Source organism: Parasteatoda tepidariorum, chromosome 6 (genome assembly GCF_043381705.1).
Source record: "Parasteatoda tepidariorum isolate YZ-2023 chromosome 6, CAS_Ptep_4.0, whole genome shotgun sequence".
NCBI classification, from domain to species: domain Eukaryota; kingdom Metazoa; phylum Arthropoda; class Arachnida; order Araneae; family Theridiidae; genus Parasteatoda; species Parasteatoda tepidariorum.
This window is the reverse complement of record NC_092209.1, coordinates 90,041,754-90,061,347: the sequence shown is the minus strand read 5'-3', so window position 1 is coordinate 90,061,347 and position 19,594 is coordinate 90,041,754. Positions and strand designations below refer to the sequence as shown.

The 19,594-nt window shown below is 33.6% G+C and overlaps 1 protein-coding gene across 21 annotated transcripts in view; it reads left to right on the top strand.

Moving 5' to 3' along the window:
• The window catches only part of LOC107437419 (uncharacterized transmembrane protein DDB_G0289901), a 77,029-nt gene that overhangs the window by 30,094 nt on the left and 27,341 nt on the right, over positions 1-19,594 (top strand). For all 21 annotated transcript variants that reach the window (XM_071182848.1, XM_071182864.1, XM_071182860.1 and 18 more), the window contains 6 exons: positions 1,403-1,459; positions 3,898-3,921; positions 4,874-4,966; positions 5,439-5,558; positions 10,366-10,647; positions 14,095-14,391. In XM_071182848.1, the coding sequence (XP_071038949.1) occupies positions 1,403-1,459; positions 3,898-3,921; positions 4,874-4,966; positions 5,439-5,558; positions 10,366-10,647; positions 14,095-14,391 (873 nt within the window). The remainder of the gene's footprint in view (positions 1-1,402; positions 1,460-3,897; positions 3,922-4,873; positions 4,967-5,438; positions 5,559-10,365; positions 10,648-14,094; positions 14,392-19,594) is intronic.

Below are 19,594 nucleotides of genomic sequence, written 5' to 3'. Positions count from 1 at the left end.
AAACCTGTCTGCGTTGAAAATATTTTGGTTACTGGGAAATATACAGCGTTGAAAAATATTTTGTATTAAAATGTAAAATTTGTTTTCAAAACATTATAATCCAACACAAATTATGATTGTCGCATAGTGCTGGGTGATAAAAAAATTGAAAGGTACTATTGTTCCGCAACATCCCGGACACAAAATAGGTAAAATTTTTACAAAAAAACAAAAACAAAAAAAAAACATTTGAAGAGGAAACTAAAGAAAAGGAATACTTTCATAGTCCAGTGTTGAAAAGAAAGAGTCGGATACCTATATCACTAATAACCAGTCTTTTTTTTTTGGAAGAACTAAAACAAAATATTTATTTAGTCCTTATAGTCATCTGTTAGGCACACAATAGGAAAAAGCACACTGGTGAAGGTCTGGATAAGAGAATTTCAGGGGATCTAGTCAGAGGGCATTCTTGGACACATTGCTCAATCACGGAAAACTATGCAGGAAAAGTAGATTCCATAGCACAATGGAGGGTATGATATTGCAAATTTATCCGATGAGACAGCTGATGAGATTTAATGGCACCATCCTTCCATGCTGTCTTGCTCCGTTTAACGGAGACGAGACAACAGAAGAAAATACAAAAATTGAATGCGTTAAGCGCAGCCAGCCCTTAAATACCAGAAATGCTATAAACAAGTTACAGCCAGGAAAAAATTGAAGTAAATAAGCAACAAAAAGGAAAATAAAAGTTAAAGTATTTAAATATTTAAGATAGTTAGGGTTAAGAAACCACAAAAAATGTAGAAGTAAAAGGTCTCACGTGGATAGATCAAAAAAAGGCGAAGCACCTGCTATTCTACGAATCTGAAGGGAGCAACATTTCAGTTCACTTTTCTAAGGGAAAGTGTAAAAAAATACGAAATAAATTCAAGGGATAAACTTTAGATCTTAAAATAGTGAGTGACTCAATGTCACAATGATGTCTCAATGTCACAATGTCACACTATACATACCCGAGTTTTCTCGGGATAATAAATGTTTGCAATCTATACATACCCGAGTTTACTCAAAATAGTAAATGTTTGCAATCTATATATACCCGAGTTTACTCGAGATAGTAAATGTTTGCAATCTCTACATACCCGAGTTTACTCGAGATAGTAAATGTTTGCAATCTGTACATACCCGAGTTTACTCGGGATAAAAAATGTTTGCAATCTGTACATACCCGAGTTTACTCGGGATAATAAATGTTTGCTATCCATACATACCCGAGTTTACTCGGGATAATAAATGTTTGCAATCTATACATACCCGAGTTAACTCGGGATAATTAGGGAAGCGGTAAATACATTGTTTATTTAGAATATAATTTATTTTAATAAAATAAACCTCTATATAATTGATTAAATTTTTTCAGGATATTATCCTCCAAATTATTATTATTATAATGCTGATGGAACCATTAACAAGGACGGTAAATGTCTACTTTTTTTACTTGAATAAGCAATTACTGTAATAATTATAATAAAAATTATTATTACCGAGAATATAATAGATTAGCAATATTAAAAATAGCAAAATAGTTCAATTTTACTTAACAAATTTTTACATCATTTTATGTTCGATAATTTTAAATTAAAAAAATATATAAATTGAATAAAATTAGTCAAATAATTCTTGAGAAATCGAGTTTTAAAAATAAGTAGTTTTTTAAATTTTATTACTTAAGAACTACTTATCTAATCCCGCATAAATTTTGTATTTTGTCATTTGAAATTATCAATTAAAACATGTTTTTCAGTATGCTAAGGTTCAATATGCTTCAGTATGTTAAATGCTCTAAAAATTATTCGAGAAAAAACTTGCATAAGAAAAAGAAATCTGGATTTTAAATGTTGAACAATTAAAAAAAAAACTTACAAAAAGTAAAAGCAACATCATTCCAAAAAGCTGCTAATGAATGCTTAAACTTCGCCAAAAGAATCTTTTTACCCCAAAGAAACACCACAACATCCAAATTAACTTAAATACCAAGACCTTTATTTTCCTTCATTCAAAGAGCAAATTTTTTAATTTCAAAATCTAACTGTTGTTGTAGTTCATTTGCGTTGCACTAGAGCTGCACAATGGGCTATTGGCGACTGTCGGGGAAACAACCCTGAGGATGATCCGAAGACATACCATCACAATTTTGACCCTCTGCACAGGGGATGGCATCCCCGCTTCGGTATCCCGACGACTTGCACGTGAAGTCGAGCACATTAAGGTAAAACAGTTTAACAAGGACCCACCCTCGGTCCCTACGCAGACTGATCCAAGTGATCACCCACCCGAACACTGACCGCAGCCAGTGATGCTTGACTTCGGTGATCTGCCGCGGGATTAACGATCAGTCCACTGCGAAATCTAACTGACATAAATAGTTCGCTGGTTTTATTTCACTTGTCATTACATATATATTCTTTTATTTTATAACAGTCGCGATGAAGAACATTTACATCAATCACATTTACATATTAATATTACATATCAAACTCGCATTGTCCCTTACAAACACATCGCTGATATCCCTGACCTCCCGAAAGAGATCACTTCCTAACGCATTCTCAAAGAGACATTGGAAGATCTGGAACATTGTCAAGCAAAATAAATTTTTCTTCACAAATTGCGAATTGATTTCTATTATACAACAGTGAAAGTCTTCCTTGTTTATCACACTGTTAGGGACTTTTATCATTACGAGTTAGTAATTATGCAAACAAACCGGTTAATTTGATAAACAGAACCAACTAGTCATGCGTGCCGGGACATCGCAGCACATTTCGGGCCAGGGCAGCCTGACTTGTCGGACCCGTGAGGTTGTGAGTTCAATCCCCGCCAGCAGTAGACTCTCAGTGTACAAAATGGTGACTGTCGTACTCACGAAGTCCTCCAAGCTCCCATAGCAACTTAATACCTTTGAGGGTACTGGATGGGAGCATTCATTCCAAAATTACGATCGGATGGTGTGAGAATGTGTCCTCCCTGTAAATCGGGATGTGACGGATGTATGTTGTCTTCGGACCATTCTCAGGGATGTTTCCCAGACTGTCATCCATTGCCCAGTTGTAGTGCGACTTTAATAAAACTAAGTACCGTGTGCTCAATTCAGTATATAAGGCTTATAAGCCCTAGTCAAGCTGAAAACCAGTTAGTGAAAGTGAGAGAAAACATCCTATCGATACATCAACGGTTACAGTCCCGCAGTGGACTGATCTTTAAGACACGGTTCCCAGCAGATCACCGAAGTCAAGCATCACTGACTACGGTCAATGTGCGGGTGGGTGACCACTTGGATCAGTCTGCGCAGGGACTGAGAGTGTGCGGCATCGGTCCTCGTTGAACTGGTCTACAGTAAAGTGCTCGACTTCGCGTGCAGGTCGTCGGGCTACCGGAGCGGGGTTGCGTTCGCCTCTGCAAAGGAGCAAAATTGCGATGTCATGTCTTCGAATTATCCTCATAGATGTTTCCCAGGCCGTCTCCATAACCCATTGTGCAGCTCTAGTGCGACATAAATGAACTTCAACTACAACTATCAATGGTTAGAGCTTTATTCGAAAACGCTACGTCCATGCTACAGAGCGTCTGACGAAATGGTGGGATCGCTCGCAAAGGGAGGTAGATTTCTTCACTAGTTCTTAGCGCCTCCTGGAACAACTAGAATCGAGATGTTTCGTCAGATTTAATTTGAGTAATGGGCAAATACACAATCAAGTTCAGTTTTGCCCAAAACATCACTCTCATCAGTTCTTTAATCTCTTCTTGTTGACATTTGTTGCTAATTACACACCGAATTTTTTTTTGTCCTGAAATACTAAATTATTATTTAGTCTATTGTTTTAACTAGCTAATGTATTCTTTTTCTTCATACAGCTGAAAACTCTCCTCCAAATAACAGTGAGTTTACTAAATCTTTATATTCTCTCACTATAAAAAAAAACCTATTGAGTTATTTTTAACGCATACAGTTAACCCATTAACTTTAGTTCCATAAATCACTTTGCGTTGTACTCAGAATGTCCCGAATTAGACGGTTAGTTTTTCTAAAATTTATAGAAATCAAAACAGTTAAGATTAAAATGAAGTACTTTGAAGTAAAGTAGTTCTCTGGTACCTGGTAATATAATTCGTGGTCCACTTTGAATGTTATGATTCAGTATTAAAATGAGATACAGTTGGCCAATTTTTATATTGGACTTCGAGAAAAAAAAGTTTCTTTCCTAAACCCCTGTCTTTTTTTAGTTTCTTTTTTTCTTTTCAAAAATTTTTCTACGGCTGACGCTATAAATTCTTTCAATCATTTTTTTATACATTATGTTTTTATGTATAAAAATTTCATTAAGACTGATTAACAACGCTATCATTCATTGATTTAAAGATTTTGAAAAAAATGTGATTTGCGTTGAATTTTCTTTGATTTAACGGTTTGCTAATCGCAAACCCATCTAATGAAAAAATTACGGTCTAAAAAAATTCTAAGACAAAAATTTAAACACTGTCTTTTTTTCTATCAAATTTGTTTTCTTGTTGTGGTGACATGGGTGCGAACAGGTTTAAAGATGTTTCATTATCAAAATTTCATGTATACGTTCTTTTTTACATATGTTTTTCAAAATATCACCAATTTAAAAATTTTGTACCAGGTTTTAAGTTCTCTTATTTACAACGCCATCTACAGAACAAAACGCAAAAAACAAAAACTCAGAGTTAAATTGCTATCTTTGGGTTATTTGTTTTAATATTTATTGGGTTATATTCTTGGTTATTATATTATTCTCGGGTTATTTGTTATTAATTGCCTACAATTCACTAAAATATCCCTCTAATACTTTTCCTTTTTATCTTTTAGATGAATTTAATGCTAACGTAAATTACTACAATAACTATCAGGGATATTACAATAATTATCCGCCAAATAATATGCAATACAGATACTATACAGGTAAGAGAGTATCTTCTACAATTTTTATAATTACTGGTTAATCTCCTTTTGTAGGTATTTGAGACATATTTTTCAATATATATACATATACAGAGAGAGAGATTTTTTTCTATTTTCAAATAATAATCAGTTTATTAATTTATATTAAGTTTGTTTAACAGTTTGCGTTGGATTTTTCCATGCATGACAATGATGGGTCCCCATTACAGGAATGTTGAGAATTGGTACAGGTTTATCTAGCCATGAAAATATAAGACAGGCACGAATTTTCGATATCTCCTGCTACTTTAACAAGGATCCTGAAAGGGAATTGGTTGGAAGAATATCCTTAACTTAATCAAACGTCGTTCAATTTTTCATGCTTTGTCAAGTCTGCAATCGATATTTTTTCCTTAAACATTTTAAAATTAAAATTAACTTTCCTTTCATTCCGTTGTTAATTCTTGTTTTTTTAACCGAACCAAAAATAAAGGTGGAGACCAGTTTCATCTAGAAGTGGATAAAGGAGGGCTGACGAAAGTTGACAAAACAATTAATCTTCCTGACTATAAAGGAAACGGAGCTATGGCCAATTTCAACATTGATGTTAATGGTAATATTTAATGATTATCTTTCAAAATTATCTTTTAAAACATATAAACTTTAATTGTATCTCAGCTGAATGTACAGCACAACTGCATTTAAATATTTTATTTCCTCAACTCCTCCACCGATCCTCATACTTTTTTAGTTTTAAACAATTATACAGTCAAGCCCCGTTATAGTGAACATGGTTTATAGTGAAATCCCGGATATATCGAACAAAATGTTCGTTCCCGTGCGTTACTATTCATGTATAATGTTATTTAGTGTACATAGAGTGAACCAAAGGAAGAGAGGATAGTATGAACTTTTTTCTGTCTTAGACTGATTTTTTTCCTTTAATTTTAAAGTTTATACATAAAATACATACACCGATTCTTAAAACCAATTATTGACTGGAATGTAGGCATAAGCATTTTTTTCTTGTTTGCCTCTTCTGTCTCAGTTTCCCATCTCTAAATTTTTTCTAAGCAGGACGAAGAGGCATAAAAATTAAAAGTTAACACATTTTGAGTTACTACATATTGTTTTTTTAATCATTTTTTGAAGTTATACTTCTTGTGCGACTTCCAACAAGGTTGCGTTAAACGTTTAACGCTACATTTTTATTGGCCGGGAAATCACGTGGTAGGATCCAGTTTTCCCTCATTCATTTCCACATTGTTTTGGTTCTCACTAGCATAAAAATAATAAGTCTTGTTTTTCTATAAATATTTTTTTAGTTTGCTTTGATACACATATAATTTAATAGGGTAGTATTTTTTATTTTCAAATTTAGTGGATAACAATTGTAAAAAATGAGTGAAAACAATCACACGGACAATGCGACGGATTTAAGGTTCTGTCAAGGTACGTCTCTTGTGAATATCAATTGATTGTTTCTCTTCTGAAATTACATTATGACGCATTCACATATTTTATTAATACAAATACATTTTCCATGGCGAGACGATGAGGCAACCACAAGCCCTCCCACTGGTTTAAGAGGTCCAGGAGGGAGAAATGCACAATATTATTGTTATTACAGAGCACGGAAGCGAGCGGAGCAGGAAAAAGAGTCGTTGAACAGAACTAGCGATCCTCCTACGACTGCTGATTCTTCTACAATTAACGTCGCAGGTTGCGAAGTTTAACTTCTTCCGCGCGGAGGGACTCCACGCACTATTATTTATTTTATTTCTTCTTATGGGTCATTTATCTAAATAATGTGTCATAAAGGAGAGTAATTCGGAAAAATGAGTTATAATTGTTTGCAGTACTGAGATAGTGAACTCCCGATTATGGTGAACTGAAATTTCGGTTCCTTGAAGGTTCAGTATAGCTGGGTTTGACTGTATTAATCATGTTTTTTCACCGTTTAGCAGTTGCCCGCGTATTCTGACTTCAATTTCAACTACACCGGTGTAAGAAGTTAACAAAATATGCATATTGGGTTGATTATTTCCAGAACTAATGGACTGATTTTAATGAAATTCGATATGTACGTACATTGATATAATACAAAGAAAATAACCATTCAACAATTGTAATACACACGCACGATCGTGCGCAACACTCGTTGGAGTCGGAAGGTATGAAACAGCGGTTGCAGAATAAACAACAAAGAAAATGGGTTTATCTTGGGTGTAGGGTCCCCTCTTGCAGATTATACAGGCCTTGCAGCTTGACTTCCTACCTGAAATAAGGCAGTTTACAGTTTCCCATGGAAATCGGCCTGAATTGTCCTGTGGCAATTTCATGCCTTCCGACTCCAACGAGTGTTGCGCACGATCATGCATGCGTATTACAATTGTTGAATGGTAAATTTATTTCGTAGTGTATCAATATATATGCACATACCAAATGTCACTAAAATCGATCGTGTAGTTCTGGAGATAATCCACCAAAGCTGCAAACTCTCTTAATTTCTCACACCGGTGAATTTTCAAGAAATTATGCGATTTAGTAATAATTTAAAATCTGTCCGGGCAGGCGTAAACATCACACAAGCCACTGTAAGTTAGAGTTCTGGATATTTCAGTTCAAAGTTGGCAGTAATAAAATTATGTCCATCCCTGTCGTCAGATAAGAACTCCATTAAATACTCACATTCACTTCTTAGAGTCTTTGTGAGGAAGACTATGCCAACCTTCATCTATCAAACGGTACTCCAAGATTGAGACGAGTTAGTATGTCTTATATACCAAGTTTAATAGTCGAAATGGTTGCAACGCCACAATACTGCCCCACCAGAAAATTTTTTGTCTCCTTATCCACTAATCGATCATGGTGGCTCATAGGCGCGACCTCAAACTAATTAGTGCTAAATTACAGAATCAACCACAACTTTCTCTGGAGAAACTTTTTTTCCTCATGATTTAGATGTTAAAATATAGGGAGAAACAGCAGCGATGGCTCAAGGGACAGAACGTTCACCTTGGAATGTGGTGAACTGGGTTCAAATCCCAACTATGGCTGCTCGATACGAATTCCGCATCCGGTTCGCACCGACCACACTGCTGACGTGAAATATCCTCAGTGGTAGACAGATCATGGGTTAGAGGAATGCGGGTTAGTTCCATCAAAAAGTCCTCCACGAAGGCAAATTACTCCTAATACTCGATCCAGGAGCTCCCTTGTCTTCTGAATTGGGTTCAAAATTACAAGGCAACTGTAATTGAGCATTAGTTGTCGCAAACCCGTAAGATTGTCTCTGCTGTTCAACGACGGTTATGAAATAAAAAAATAAAATATCACGAGTATTATCGCTAACAATAATCATCGAACACGATAGCGTCACGAGTATTATTTGACTGTTATTTGATATTATTTTATTACTTGATTTCAAGTATTATTGGACTATTTATGGAATGCAATAATATCGTAATCATTATCTACATATACAACGATGTATACTAAATACGATTATATCGTGGGTATTTTTCTGATGATAATAACCGATTACGATAATGATGTGTGTTCAGTTGATAATTTTCAAATCGATATAATACCATGATTATCACCAACAACGATGCTTATCGAGTATGATAATATCATGAGCATTATTTCTTACAACCATTATGAAATACGATAATGTGGCAAATATTATGGATACCGATAATTACTGAATATGATATCGTTATCATTACCAACAACGATAAATAATGGGGAGTATAATTATGGGGAGCATAATTTATTACAATTATTTTAAGTGGAGTATAATTTATAACAATAATTATTGAATATAATATTAGCATATACAGTCTCTGGCCAAATTATTAGACCGTAAAATTCTGTGTAAAATCTTAATTACTCAGGTGATACTATACAGCTTTATTGATTTTACGCGACTGAAACCTGTTTGCACTTGTTTACGTTCGGGAGTCAATTGATAAAATTAGGCGATATATCATATAAATGTGACGATTGTATAAATTAGACGATATATTATACAAATTTAGTATATTTATTATATCAGGTATTATATTAGTAAATTGTAATAATTAGATCAAATTCTTAGACGCACTACAGTTTTTTAATGACACGTTTTGCACGAGTTTTATATGCAATACTTTTATATTTAAACATACGTGTAATGGGTTTTTATTCAAGACATTTTTTATATACAGTGCACTCCCGATTATCCGGTTTAATCACCGAGACAGGTCGCACGGACAATCGAAAAACACGGATAATCCGAAAACTCCTTTTATTCAATATCAGTACAAAAAATATAAAAATTACTGACATTTTCATGCATAGCATCAAACTAGGAATTTTCCTTATTAAAAAATGTGTAATGCGTCTTCGCCATATATCGATACACAAATTTTACGAACCGCAGTAATGTCACTGTAATCAAATCCTCCCATATAATCTAATAAAGTTTCCACAGAGCAGCAGAATGTGAAATTGTATTTAATTCATTTACTACATCTTCTGCATCAGTTACTATCATCACTATTTGATTTAACAACATAACGATGTCTTCATCAGTCAAATACTGGAAGCCAGGCTCACATGCATCACTTTGAAACCAATTTTCTAAATTTTCTTCATAAAGAATTTCGAAACCTTAGATTTCTTTTGGCTTGTTCGAGAATACTGTTATATTTTTCTTGAACATCTGAAGAGGACTGTTCATCAAGCGGTATGATCTTTCTTCAAGATCGTGATAACGTAGACGATTTTACCTTTGACCATGCTGCTGATATTCCATATACTGCAATCCAATTACGAGTATTGCTTCCAAAAATTTTGTAGTGTTATAACTTCATGAATCAAATTTTTTTAATCTTGAAAATGTTTCTCTTTATATTTTTTGTGTGACTCCGCAAACCGGATAATTCGCAAAGCGGATAATCCGCGCACCGATAATCGATAGTGTACTGTACTTCCTATTTGTATTTATTTTTAACGTATTGCATTACAATGTTACCCAATCAATACACGAATGTAAACAAGTGCAACATGATATAATAAATATTTAATACTTTTATAACATATATCTAATTTTCCAATTTATGGAATTTACTTTATATTTCGTTTAATTAAACGAAATGAACGTAAAAAAGTACAAACCAGTTTCAGCAGTGTAAAAACAATACAGCTGTATAGTGCCACTTGATAATTAAGATTTTAATAGAATCTTATAGTGCGTCTGATAATTTGACGAGGGACTGTATATGGTTTATAAATACCATTTGGGTTACAAATATACTGACCAATGCAAAAATAATGTAAATTGGCTAATCGTGGAAATATCATGATATATCGAGAAATATCATTATTTCTCGACTATGTACCTAGACATGAAAATTTTAATATTTTTCTTTTAGGTAACGGAGACGGAGCAGCTTTTTATAACTTTCAACAACCGAGTAGCAATCAAAATGCAGGAGGAGAAACTTACAACTATTATTATTTACCACCACAGTTCCCAGGACCTCCTCCTGGACCTGAACCATATCCTGTGCCTGTACCATATCCTGTGCCAATGCCGTATCCTGGACCACCCGGAGCATATCCAGTGCCACTACCATATCCTGGACCGCCCGGAGCATATCCTATACCACCCGGAGCATATCCTGGACCATTTCCTTTCCCGCCATTTCCACCAGGTATTTATTTAACTGTAAATTTCAAAATATGCAGGTTTTGATAATAAAAAAAATTGTATGCAACATTAAGAAGAAAAAAAAAACATATAAAAACGTACCCTACACTGCTATAACCTAGAGTGCCTAGAGTAAAAGAGTGTGGACAAGGGAGAAACGATTCCTGATAGGTGGAAAGAAAAACTTTACCGCCGGAGGCGAGAGTGGAAAATTCGCCATTGGAATTACACGGAGTGAAAATTATCTGACTCAAAAAATTTATGTTCTGTATTAATAAATGCATGTAATAAGTTCATTACTTACTTTTTTTCAATAAGAAACTTCACAGTTACAGTAAATGTTAAAATTATGGCTGAAAATTTCCATAGTTGTTAGCTATTCGAATTTATCTTTATTATCACTTACTTGCGTGCATATAAAGTTATGTTTATCTCATTGTAAAGAGAACAAGGTGATGAATAAACTAATGGTTAGATAAGAATAAAAGTATTTACTTTTAATACACATAATTTCTATCTAAATTACTTATAAATTTTAAGATTTGAGCATCTTTTTATGCTCTTCTTCTTTATGTTCGCGTTACAATTTTACAATGCGCGTTACAAAGTAGCATTTGTTTACTTTTCGTTACCAACTGTATAAAATGCTAGTTTGTTTTAAATTTCAACTAATTATGGAAATTTTTGTTTACAATTTGTTGAAATAAACAATACCTTTTCAGGTGAATATGCGATAATTTCTTTCCTGAAAAAGTAATAAATAATAACAAATTATATAATTTGTTTTATTAATTATTATTTCTGAAATAAATGGCATAATCATTATTAATTTTTATATTTTATTTAAGGCATTTATTAAAAGCTGAAGTCTTTTCAAAAGTCTTTTTTTTTTCATTGACGTTAATTTTTAAAAATTTCAGATGCTAGACAATGTTTCTTAAAAAATCTGTAATATCATGTGCTTTCCAATCTTAAAGTTTATATTATTGATACTTTAGTATATACTCTTAGAATAACAGAACCTTCAGAATAACACCAAATGAGCGAGTGCCGCCAATTTTGGTGTATCATCTGGCAACCCCCTTTCACAAAAATATGACGGCAGCGCACGCGCTCTTGGATATTGTCATCACTCTTTTCAATGCAGGCACTCTACTATAACCATATAAATACACTGCTAATAACCCACCCATAGGATGGAAAGCTGGCAGGCAGCAAGTAATGGAGGGGCTATTTTCAACAGTGAAAGTAAACGGCGAAATTGGATAGCGTATATCTCTTGTCTGACACGTTGCGACAGCTAATTGACGTGACTGTTTCCGCCTTCAATACGGTTGTTTATCTTACCACATAATCGCTGGTTTTGTATTCGATTTTATTTTATATTTTTTGGAACGCAAGGAGTATTAAAAACTGAAACGCAAGCTAAGAGTGATAATAGAATATTCGAATTGCCAATATGATAAAATGGATAAACGTGACAAAAGAAATAAAATAAATAATAATGAAAAAATACAAGACAATACAACAACAAAAATTTTTGCATTTTATTAAACAACTTCAAATGCACAATAACGTTCTTTACAAGATCAAATTGTAATTTCAACCACGCATTGGATGCTTCATGTTTGATTCTAATGTGATTTAGCACATTGAATGTGCAAAACAAATGACAAATATTTTTCCCTCATAAATCCCAAATATACTATAAAAACAAAGCTTTCCACAACATGCAGTTGAGTTGAATTCCTAATTATGATTTCTCTTACTCTTTTGTTACACTCGAATTGAAATGTTTCAAGTTAAATGTAGGTAATGAGCAGAGCCTTTATATAAATTGTTGCATTCATGTTCAGCCTTAACGTGACATAACGAATAAAATTAATTAGTTATTAAACAAGTAATATAAAAAAAAGGTCAGAAATTTTTTATTTTAGTTACTTTTTATTAAATAACTAGGAGGCTTCGCCCCCTGCTCGCTGGCGCTCGCCACCCCCGGAACTGCTTTCGCAGTTCATTTCGGCTCGCTCATTAGATACGTTCTTAACGTCTAGCTTTTGTATATTTTCTTGAACTCTGAAATTCCGAAAACTTTTCACTGTCGAAAATTCTAAACCTGTACATTTCAATATTAATTTGAAATTGCGAACAGCTCACATATTTTTCTTAATCACACTATTCTTAATTTCAGTTGTCGAGAAAAGTAACTGTTGTAAGTTTTGTTTTAAAGTCTTTCCCACCAGAGTGTTAAAGCCATGCGTTGTAAAACAATATGAAATAGTAGTCTGAATAGTTGAGAGAGAATTTCTTTAAAAACACAATTGTTAATTTGGGCATTTGGCGATACAACATTTATAGAATTGAAGGATTTGCTACGTCAAGCGCTCAGGTACCTTAATTTTGATCTAGTTGCGCTTCTATGTCATTTTGATTTGTGTTGCTAAGTTAACTTTCAAAAATTTCTGTGGCTGGCACCAGCATTTATATTTTTTAAGTTGTTTATTTTTATTTCTTTTAGAATTCGTTCTCTTTTTAGCGAAATGTTTTTTAACCTAACAGAATTCTTTGCCGACTGTTTTCTCTATAAGTGAAGAAAATAAAGTAAACATTTAAGTGTTGTGAAAAGAATCTTATTTAGTTGTACAAAGTACTTCAGCCAAAATTTGGGAGCCACGTAAGAGAATTATATATATTAGATCAGAAACACATCATTAAAAGGCAGAATGCTTTGGTGTTTTCAAAACGTAAACAAAACAAAGCAAACGTTGCCACTGGCGGAAAAGAAATACAGCCAAAATTTGGGAGCCACGTAAGAGAATTATATATATTAGATTATAATTTTTTCTCCCATATTAAACTAAAATTAATTACTTAAATCTGATTAATGTATTAATATTTGAAAATACTGTATTAAGATCAAGTGTCATCCTCTACAAGTTTAAAAAAATGCATTTGAACTTGAGTGAATAGAAAGTATTTTCTGAACGATTGAAATTTTGAACAAGATAAACGGAGAGTGTAAACTAATAGTAGGAATTGAAAATTAGAATCGTTTGTGCAATTATGACAACGAGAGAAGAATTAATTTTTTGAATATCTCTTCCATACGGGCTCGTTAGAAATTTTGAACAATTTTTAGGATTGGAGGCTAAATTTATCCCTCACACAGCAATCCAAATTTTAAGACCGTTTAAGACGTACTGGTTTATAATCATACCTATATAAACTTGTCTGATCTTCAAAAATAACACTTAAGACAAAAAACCCTGGTTAGAACTACGTTATTAAATTGCATAAAAGCTGTAGCTTGTTGAGAGAAACTGATTGCAGTTTGAAATCAGATCTAAAATCTAATAAAGAATCGCATGCAACAGAAAAAATAATAATTGTTCTCAGGTGTTATTATGTATAGAACTTTGGAAGCGGCTTGATCTTTTGCAAATGTCAACAGATTTCACCCCGATTCCCATGACAACTGGCCCAGAAGAAACAACTGGTAGTGGAGTTACGGCCACCACAGCCTCACAAGTTGATACAACAGGGACAGGAACTGCTACAACAGGCACTGGCACTACTGGAACTGCTACAGCAAGCACTGGCACTACTGGAACGGCTACAACCGGTACTGATACGACTGGAACTACTGAAACTGGAACAACTGGTACTGGTACTACTGGAACTGCTACAACAGGCACTGGTACTACTGGAACAGGAACTGCTACTACTGGAACAGGAACTCCTGGAACAGGTAAAACACCGACAGGCGCCACCACAACCAGTAGGTTAATAACCGAAAGCGATTAAGCCAGCTTTAAATTTTTGACAGTTTTTTTTGTACTTTAGCTCTTGAACAGCAATTTTAAAAAGATAATAAAGCTTTTACAGTTTAGAATTTAATCGCTTTATTTTTTACCAGATTGTATGCTTTTTCAACTTTTTTACGAATGTCTACTGATTTTACATTTACGGAGCGAACCACTCACACTGTATGCTTTAAAGTAATATAAGAAACGCAACAATAAACTGATATCTAAACAATTTAGGATTTAAACTGAAGACCGAAATCCTACATCCAGTCTAATAAAGATAGAGTTTAAACATATTATCTAAAAATAGCAATGCCTTTCTCACAACAGATTATAATTATTAATTTTAATGTAAGTACGAGAATTATTTTCATTAATATTATCACTATGTCATCTACGCAATTAGCAGAATGAATTTCATCACAAAAAAAACAGGCATAAGTTCACTCTATCAACAGCAAAAAAGTATAGAGCTTCGGTGATTTGTGTTGGCACGTCCTCTATAATCACCTCATCTCGGGGATCACATTTTACCTTTGATTTGTTCCATTCAAAATATTTCGCATTTTATGACGCTTCATTCAGATAAGTCTATGAATCAGTATACATTGATCGTCTATAAGCACAGCTTTTTTTATGAACGAGTGTTCAAGCAGTCCTTGGTCCCGCAGTGGACTGATAGTAAAGAAACGGTTCCCAGTAGAATACCGAAGTTAAACATCACTGGCTGCGGTCAGTAAGAGGGTGGTGACCACTTTGATCAGTCTGCGTAGGGACCAAGGGTACGCAGTATCGGTCCTCGCTAAACTGTCCTACCGTAAACTACTCGACTTCGTAAGTAGGTAGTTGAGCTCCGTCCCTTAGGAAAATTTCTCAAGGGTTTGCCATACAACAAAATGTCATAGGATATTCCTATGGAGTTTTGCCTACGGTAAAATTTTGCCATACGTATATGGCAAAATTTTACCATAGGCAGACACTCATAGGAATATTCTATGGCATTTTGTTGTATGGCAAATTTTGGCCAAAAAACTAAGGTGTGCTACAGCTTATGAAGAAAACTTTCCATATGCTATGGTACACTTTTACCATACAGCTATGGCAACATTTCTCCATTGGTATTTTACTATGGAGTTATACATCGAAAAGTAATTACTAAGGCCCGGATTTTGATGACATTTGCATTTTTTTGCATTTTTTGCATTTTTGGGCATTTTTTGTCTTTTAGTACATTTTATTAGGCTTATAGGGCATTTTTCTTTAAATTTAGGGGCGTATTTTGCATTTTAATACTTTTTTTAAAGTTTTCTGTTAATTTTTTCCAATTTTTATTATTTTTTATCAATTTTCATTATTACACTGGCTTCCAAACAGTGAAGAAAATCTATAGGATATTAACAGGTGAAGCAAAATCTTTTCAAATTGAAGAAGAATTGTCAGTAAGTGAGACCGTCTTTTTCAAGTACACACCTATAACATCAGTAGACGTTGAAAGAAGCTTCTGCAGGAATGAAAATTTACTTTCAGACAAGAGACGCTCGTTTACATTTCAAATTATCAAAAAACATTTAATAATCCAATGTAATTCTGATATTTAGTAATATTATGAGATGGAAGTTGTTATATCCATTAAAGTTTCTATACAAAATAAAAATATTTTGGTGTCAATATATTTTCCTTTTTTTGTTATTTTAGGATATAAAACATATTTTTCAAACTTTAATGAACGTAGAACAAGTATTGCATTGCTTTATATTTTTTAAATGACTCATAATAATTTTAAAGAGCAAAACATTTTTTTAATTCAATATTTTTACTTTATTTAAGGCATTTTTTGCGCAATTTTTGCATTTTTAAGGGCATTTTTTGCCCTTTTTAAGGGCATTTTTTGCACTTTTTAAGGGCATTAGTTGAGATTTTTTAGGTCATCAAAATCCGGGCTCTAGTAATTACCATTTAATTACACGAATCTTTTGCAGCTCTAGGGTTATTAAAAATAAAAACTTATGATGATTGTAGAATATCCCAGCTTGGCTTGAAAACTTCAGCCAATCAAAGCTTTATATGTTTTTTTTTTTTTTTTTTTTTTTTTTTTTTTTTTTTTTTTTTTTTTTTTTTTTTTNTTTTTTTTTTTTTTTTTTTTTTTTTTTTTTTTGTTATTGCTAAACCTCCCCTATTTTCATAGGAGTAAATACTCGCAGAATTCCTTTTGAATACCGTTCTTCAGATAAATTTTTTGTTAGTAGTTTAGGCCTTAGACAGATCCATCTCACCAAGCATACATTATACAAAATTTATTTGCTGATTATCTGGTGAAGAAATTTCCAGGCATAAAATTCAAAATATTTCCTTTTACTAAATACTAGTTATCAATCCAGAAAAAAAAATTGTAAAATGCTAAAATGCATTGTTTAATTGTCTAGAGAATAAAAATAGCCTAAAAAAATACAATAATTTAGGCTAAAATAAAAACATTATAAAACTTTTATTCAACAATATCTAAAGATTTTGTTTTCGTGAAAAAAAGCGCTTTCGACAAAATACTAAAATAGAGATCTATCGACAAAGACTACTCACTTCTGCCTAGCATAATAGTATGAGATTGCCGCAGTTGATGCTCTCCGGTTATTTCAGTTTCCGTTTTTAAAAGAGCTATATGTTGGGCCACCTCAGCTAGATTTGGCATGTGAAATTTTTAGTGGCAATCATTGGTCGATTCACCGTGTAAGAGTATTGAATATAGTAAAGTGTGGCGTGCTCTCTGCGTTTCAATTGGTAAAGCTTAATTTAGCCTAATAAGATTTGTTTGAGCTCCGAGGCTCTTCTTCAAATTCAACATGCTTCCACCATAAACCACGGACTCGCCGTGTAAGAGAAATTGTAACGTAAACAAAACAAAGCTAACGTTGCCACCGGCGGAAAAGAAATACAGCCAAAACTTGGGAGCCACGTAAGAGAATTATATATATTAGATTTACTTTCCATGACAACATGGTATGATACAGAGTTTAAAATTACGTATTTTACCCCAAGTGATATAAGTTACTTTAATTGGGGCTATTTTATTTTCATTAGCGAAAATGCTTTCAAAAACATTTTTAAATGGTCTTCGGGGGGGGGGGCAATATTCATAGGATAAAAGAATTACATGAGGCAGATTTTTCAATCTTAGAAATTCCAAATTCCTGAGATAAATGGGTTATGAGCCAAATAGTAATAAACATTAAAAAAATACACTATCTGGCCATTAATGACCGGACACCCCTCATTTCGGATACATGAGGTGCTAGCATCAAGTCAGTGTGGCGTAGGGCCGCCACGCGCCCGAATCACAGCTTTAACCCTTTTAGGAAGGATATCCACTAGGTGTTGGTACACAGCGGCAGGTATTGCCCGCCATTCCTCCTGTAACATGGCGAAGAGTTGAGTGGTGGCTTTGGGGCGTTGTGGTCTGGCCCTCAACCGGCGCTCCAACTCATCCCAGAGATGCTCAATTGGATTGATGTCGGGACTTTGGGATGGCCTGTCAAGCTCTTGCACTCCCATTTCATCAAACCAGTCCGTGATGGCATGTGCTTTATGAATGGCAGCGTTATCGTGTTGAAACACAAACGGGCCATTACCGAACTATTGCCACAGGGTGGGAGGCGCCGAATTGTCCAGGATGTCTCTATACCCTTCTGCGTTCAGGGTTCCACGCACTAACACCAAGGGTCCAAGGCCAAACCATGAGAAACAGGACCTCACCATAATTCCCCCACATCCGAACTTCACAGTGTCCGGTCATTAATGGCTAGATAGTGTAATAATAATTCTCACATTTTTTAACGAAAATCGAAATAATTAGCTTTGTCAAACCTAAAAATTGCATTCTATTTAAAAAAAAAAATTTACAAAAATAAAAACAGGTTGATATTTCTTTTATAAATATATAATTTTATATAAAAATGTCACTGAAACTCTCTCTGGTTTATTGCCTTCCCAGTAGAAAATTTTTTGCTTTAGATCTAAGTTAGTTCAAAATCTATTTGGCACCTTGGCGATTGTAGTTGGCGTGACAGGTCACAATGCGTAAATATCCCCGAAGACAATAACTAATAAACATAATAAAAGCAAAGGGAAAAACTAATATTTTCATTAATTGTATGACAATAAAGCAATTGTTTTCTGCAAATTTTAAAATATTTCAATATTGAGATACTAACAAATACCTCAATATTATGATATTGATAATTGTTTTTTAAAAAGAGAATATTGCTCTTTTACTTACTTCTTCAATTTGTTGGTTCGCTTTCCAAGCTCGACCCTATTTAGTTTACAAATATATCGACGATCATCTTTGAAAGGGTGTGTCGAGCCATATTTCAAAAGGTTAAAAAATACTATGGAATTTTATAAAAGGAAAACGCTTTAATTACGTTATTTACAATAATTTTGGAAGCCTAATGAGAATTCGAATTACAACATATCTAAATCAAAGTATGCAACTACTACAGAGTTCAGTTGTAGGCTGCTGATACTTCAACACATTTTCTGTCTGTCGCACATGTCTACAAAACCTATAAATACTTTTTTTTTTTTAAATTTATTTCTAATGGCAAGGCAAAAGGTACAAGTAGAAAGATGAAATAAATAACGAATACAAATGTACGTAGGATAACAAAGAAAGAAGACCGAAGTCGCTGCCTTAAAAGTTCTCTTGCTTCCCAATATCTTGAGGACTCAGTGTGTCCAAAACCTATAAATACAAAAATATATAAACATTAGTAGGCTTATGTAATTCTATGTATTTTTAGCTAAGCCTTATTTTAAAGTAAATAACTTACTTCCTCATATTTTCCTTCTTCGAAAAAATAAAAAAGACCAGCCTTAACACTCATAGACATTTTTTAAAATATGTATCACATACGTGAAATGCTACAGAACAAGACCAAAACATAACAAGAAGAGTTGTGGCAGAAAGAGTACTTTTATTGCTATAAAAACAGCTTTCAAAATTGATTGCCGCAATATTTAAGCGTGTGCATAAGCAGAAATTTGAACACACTTTCCCTCTTTTATATTTAGCTGATGTGCTCATTGTTTATTTCTCTTTCTCGTCAGTTGGTAAAAAATATAAAATTATGAACGATATCTCATTGAAGA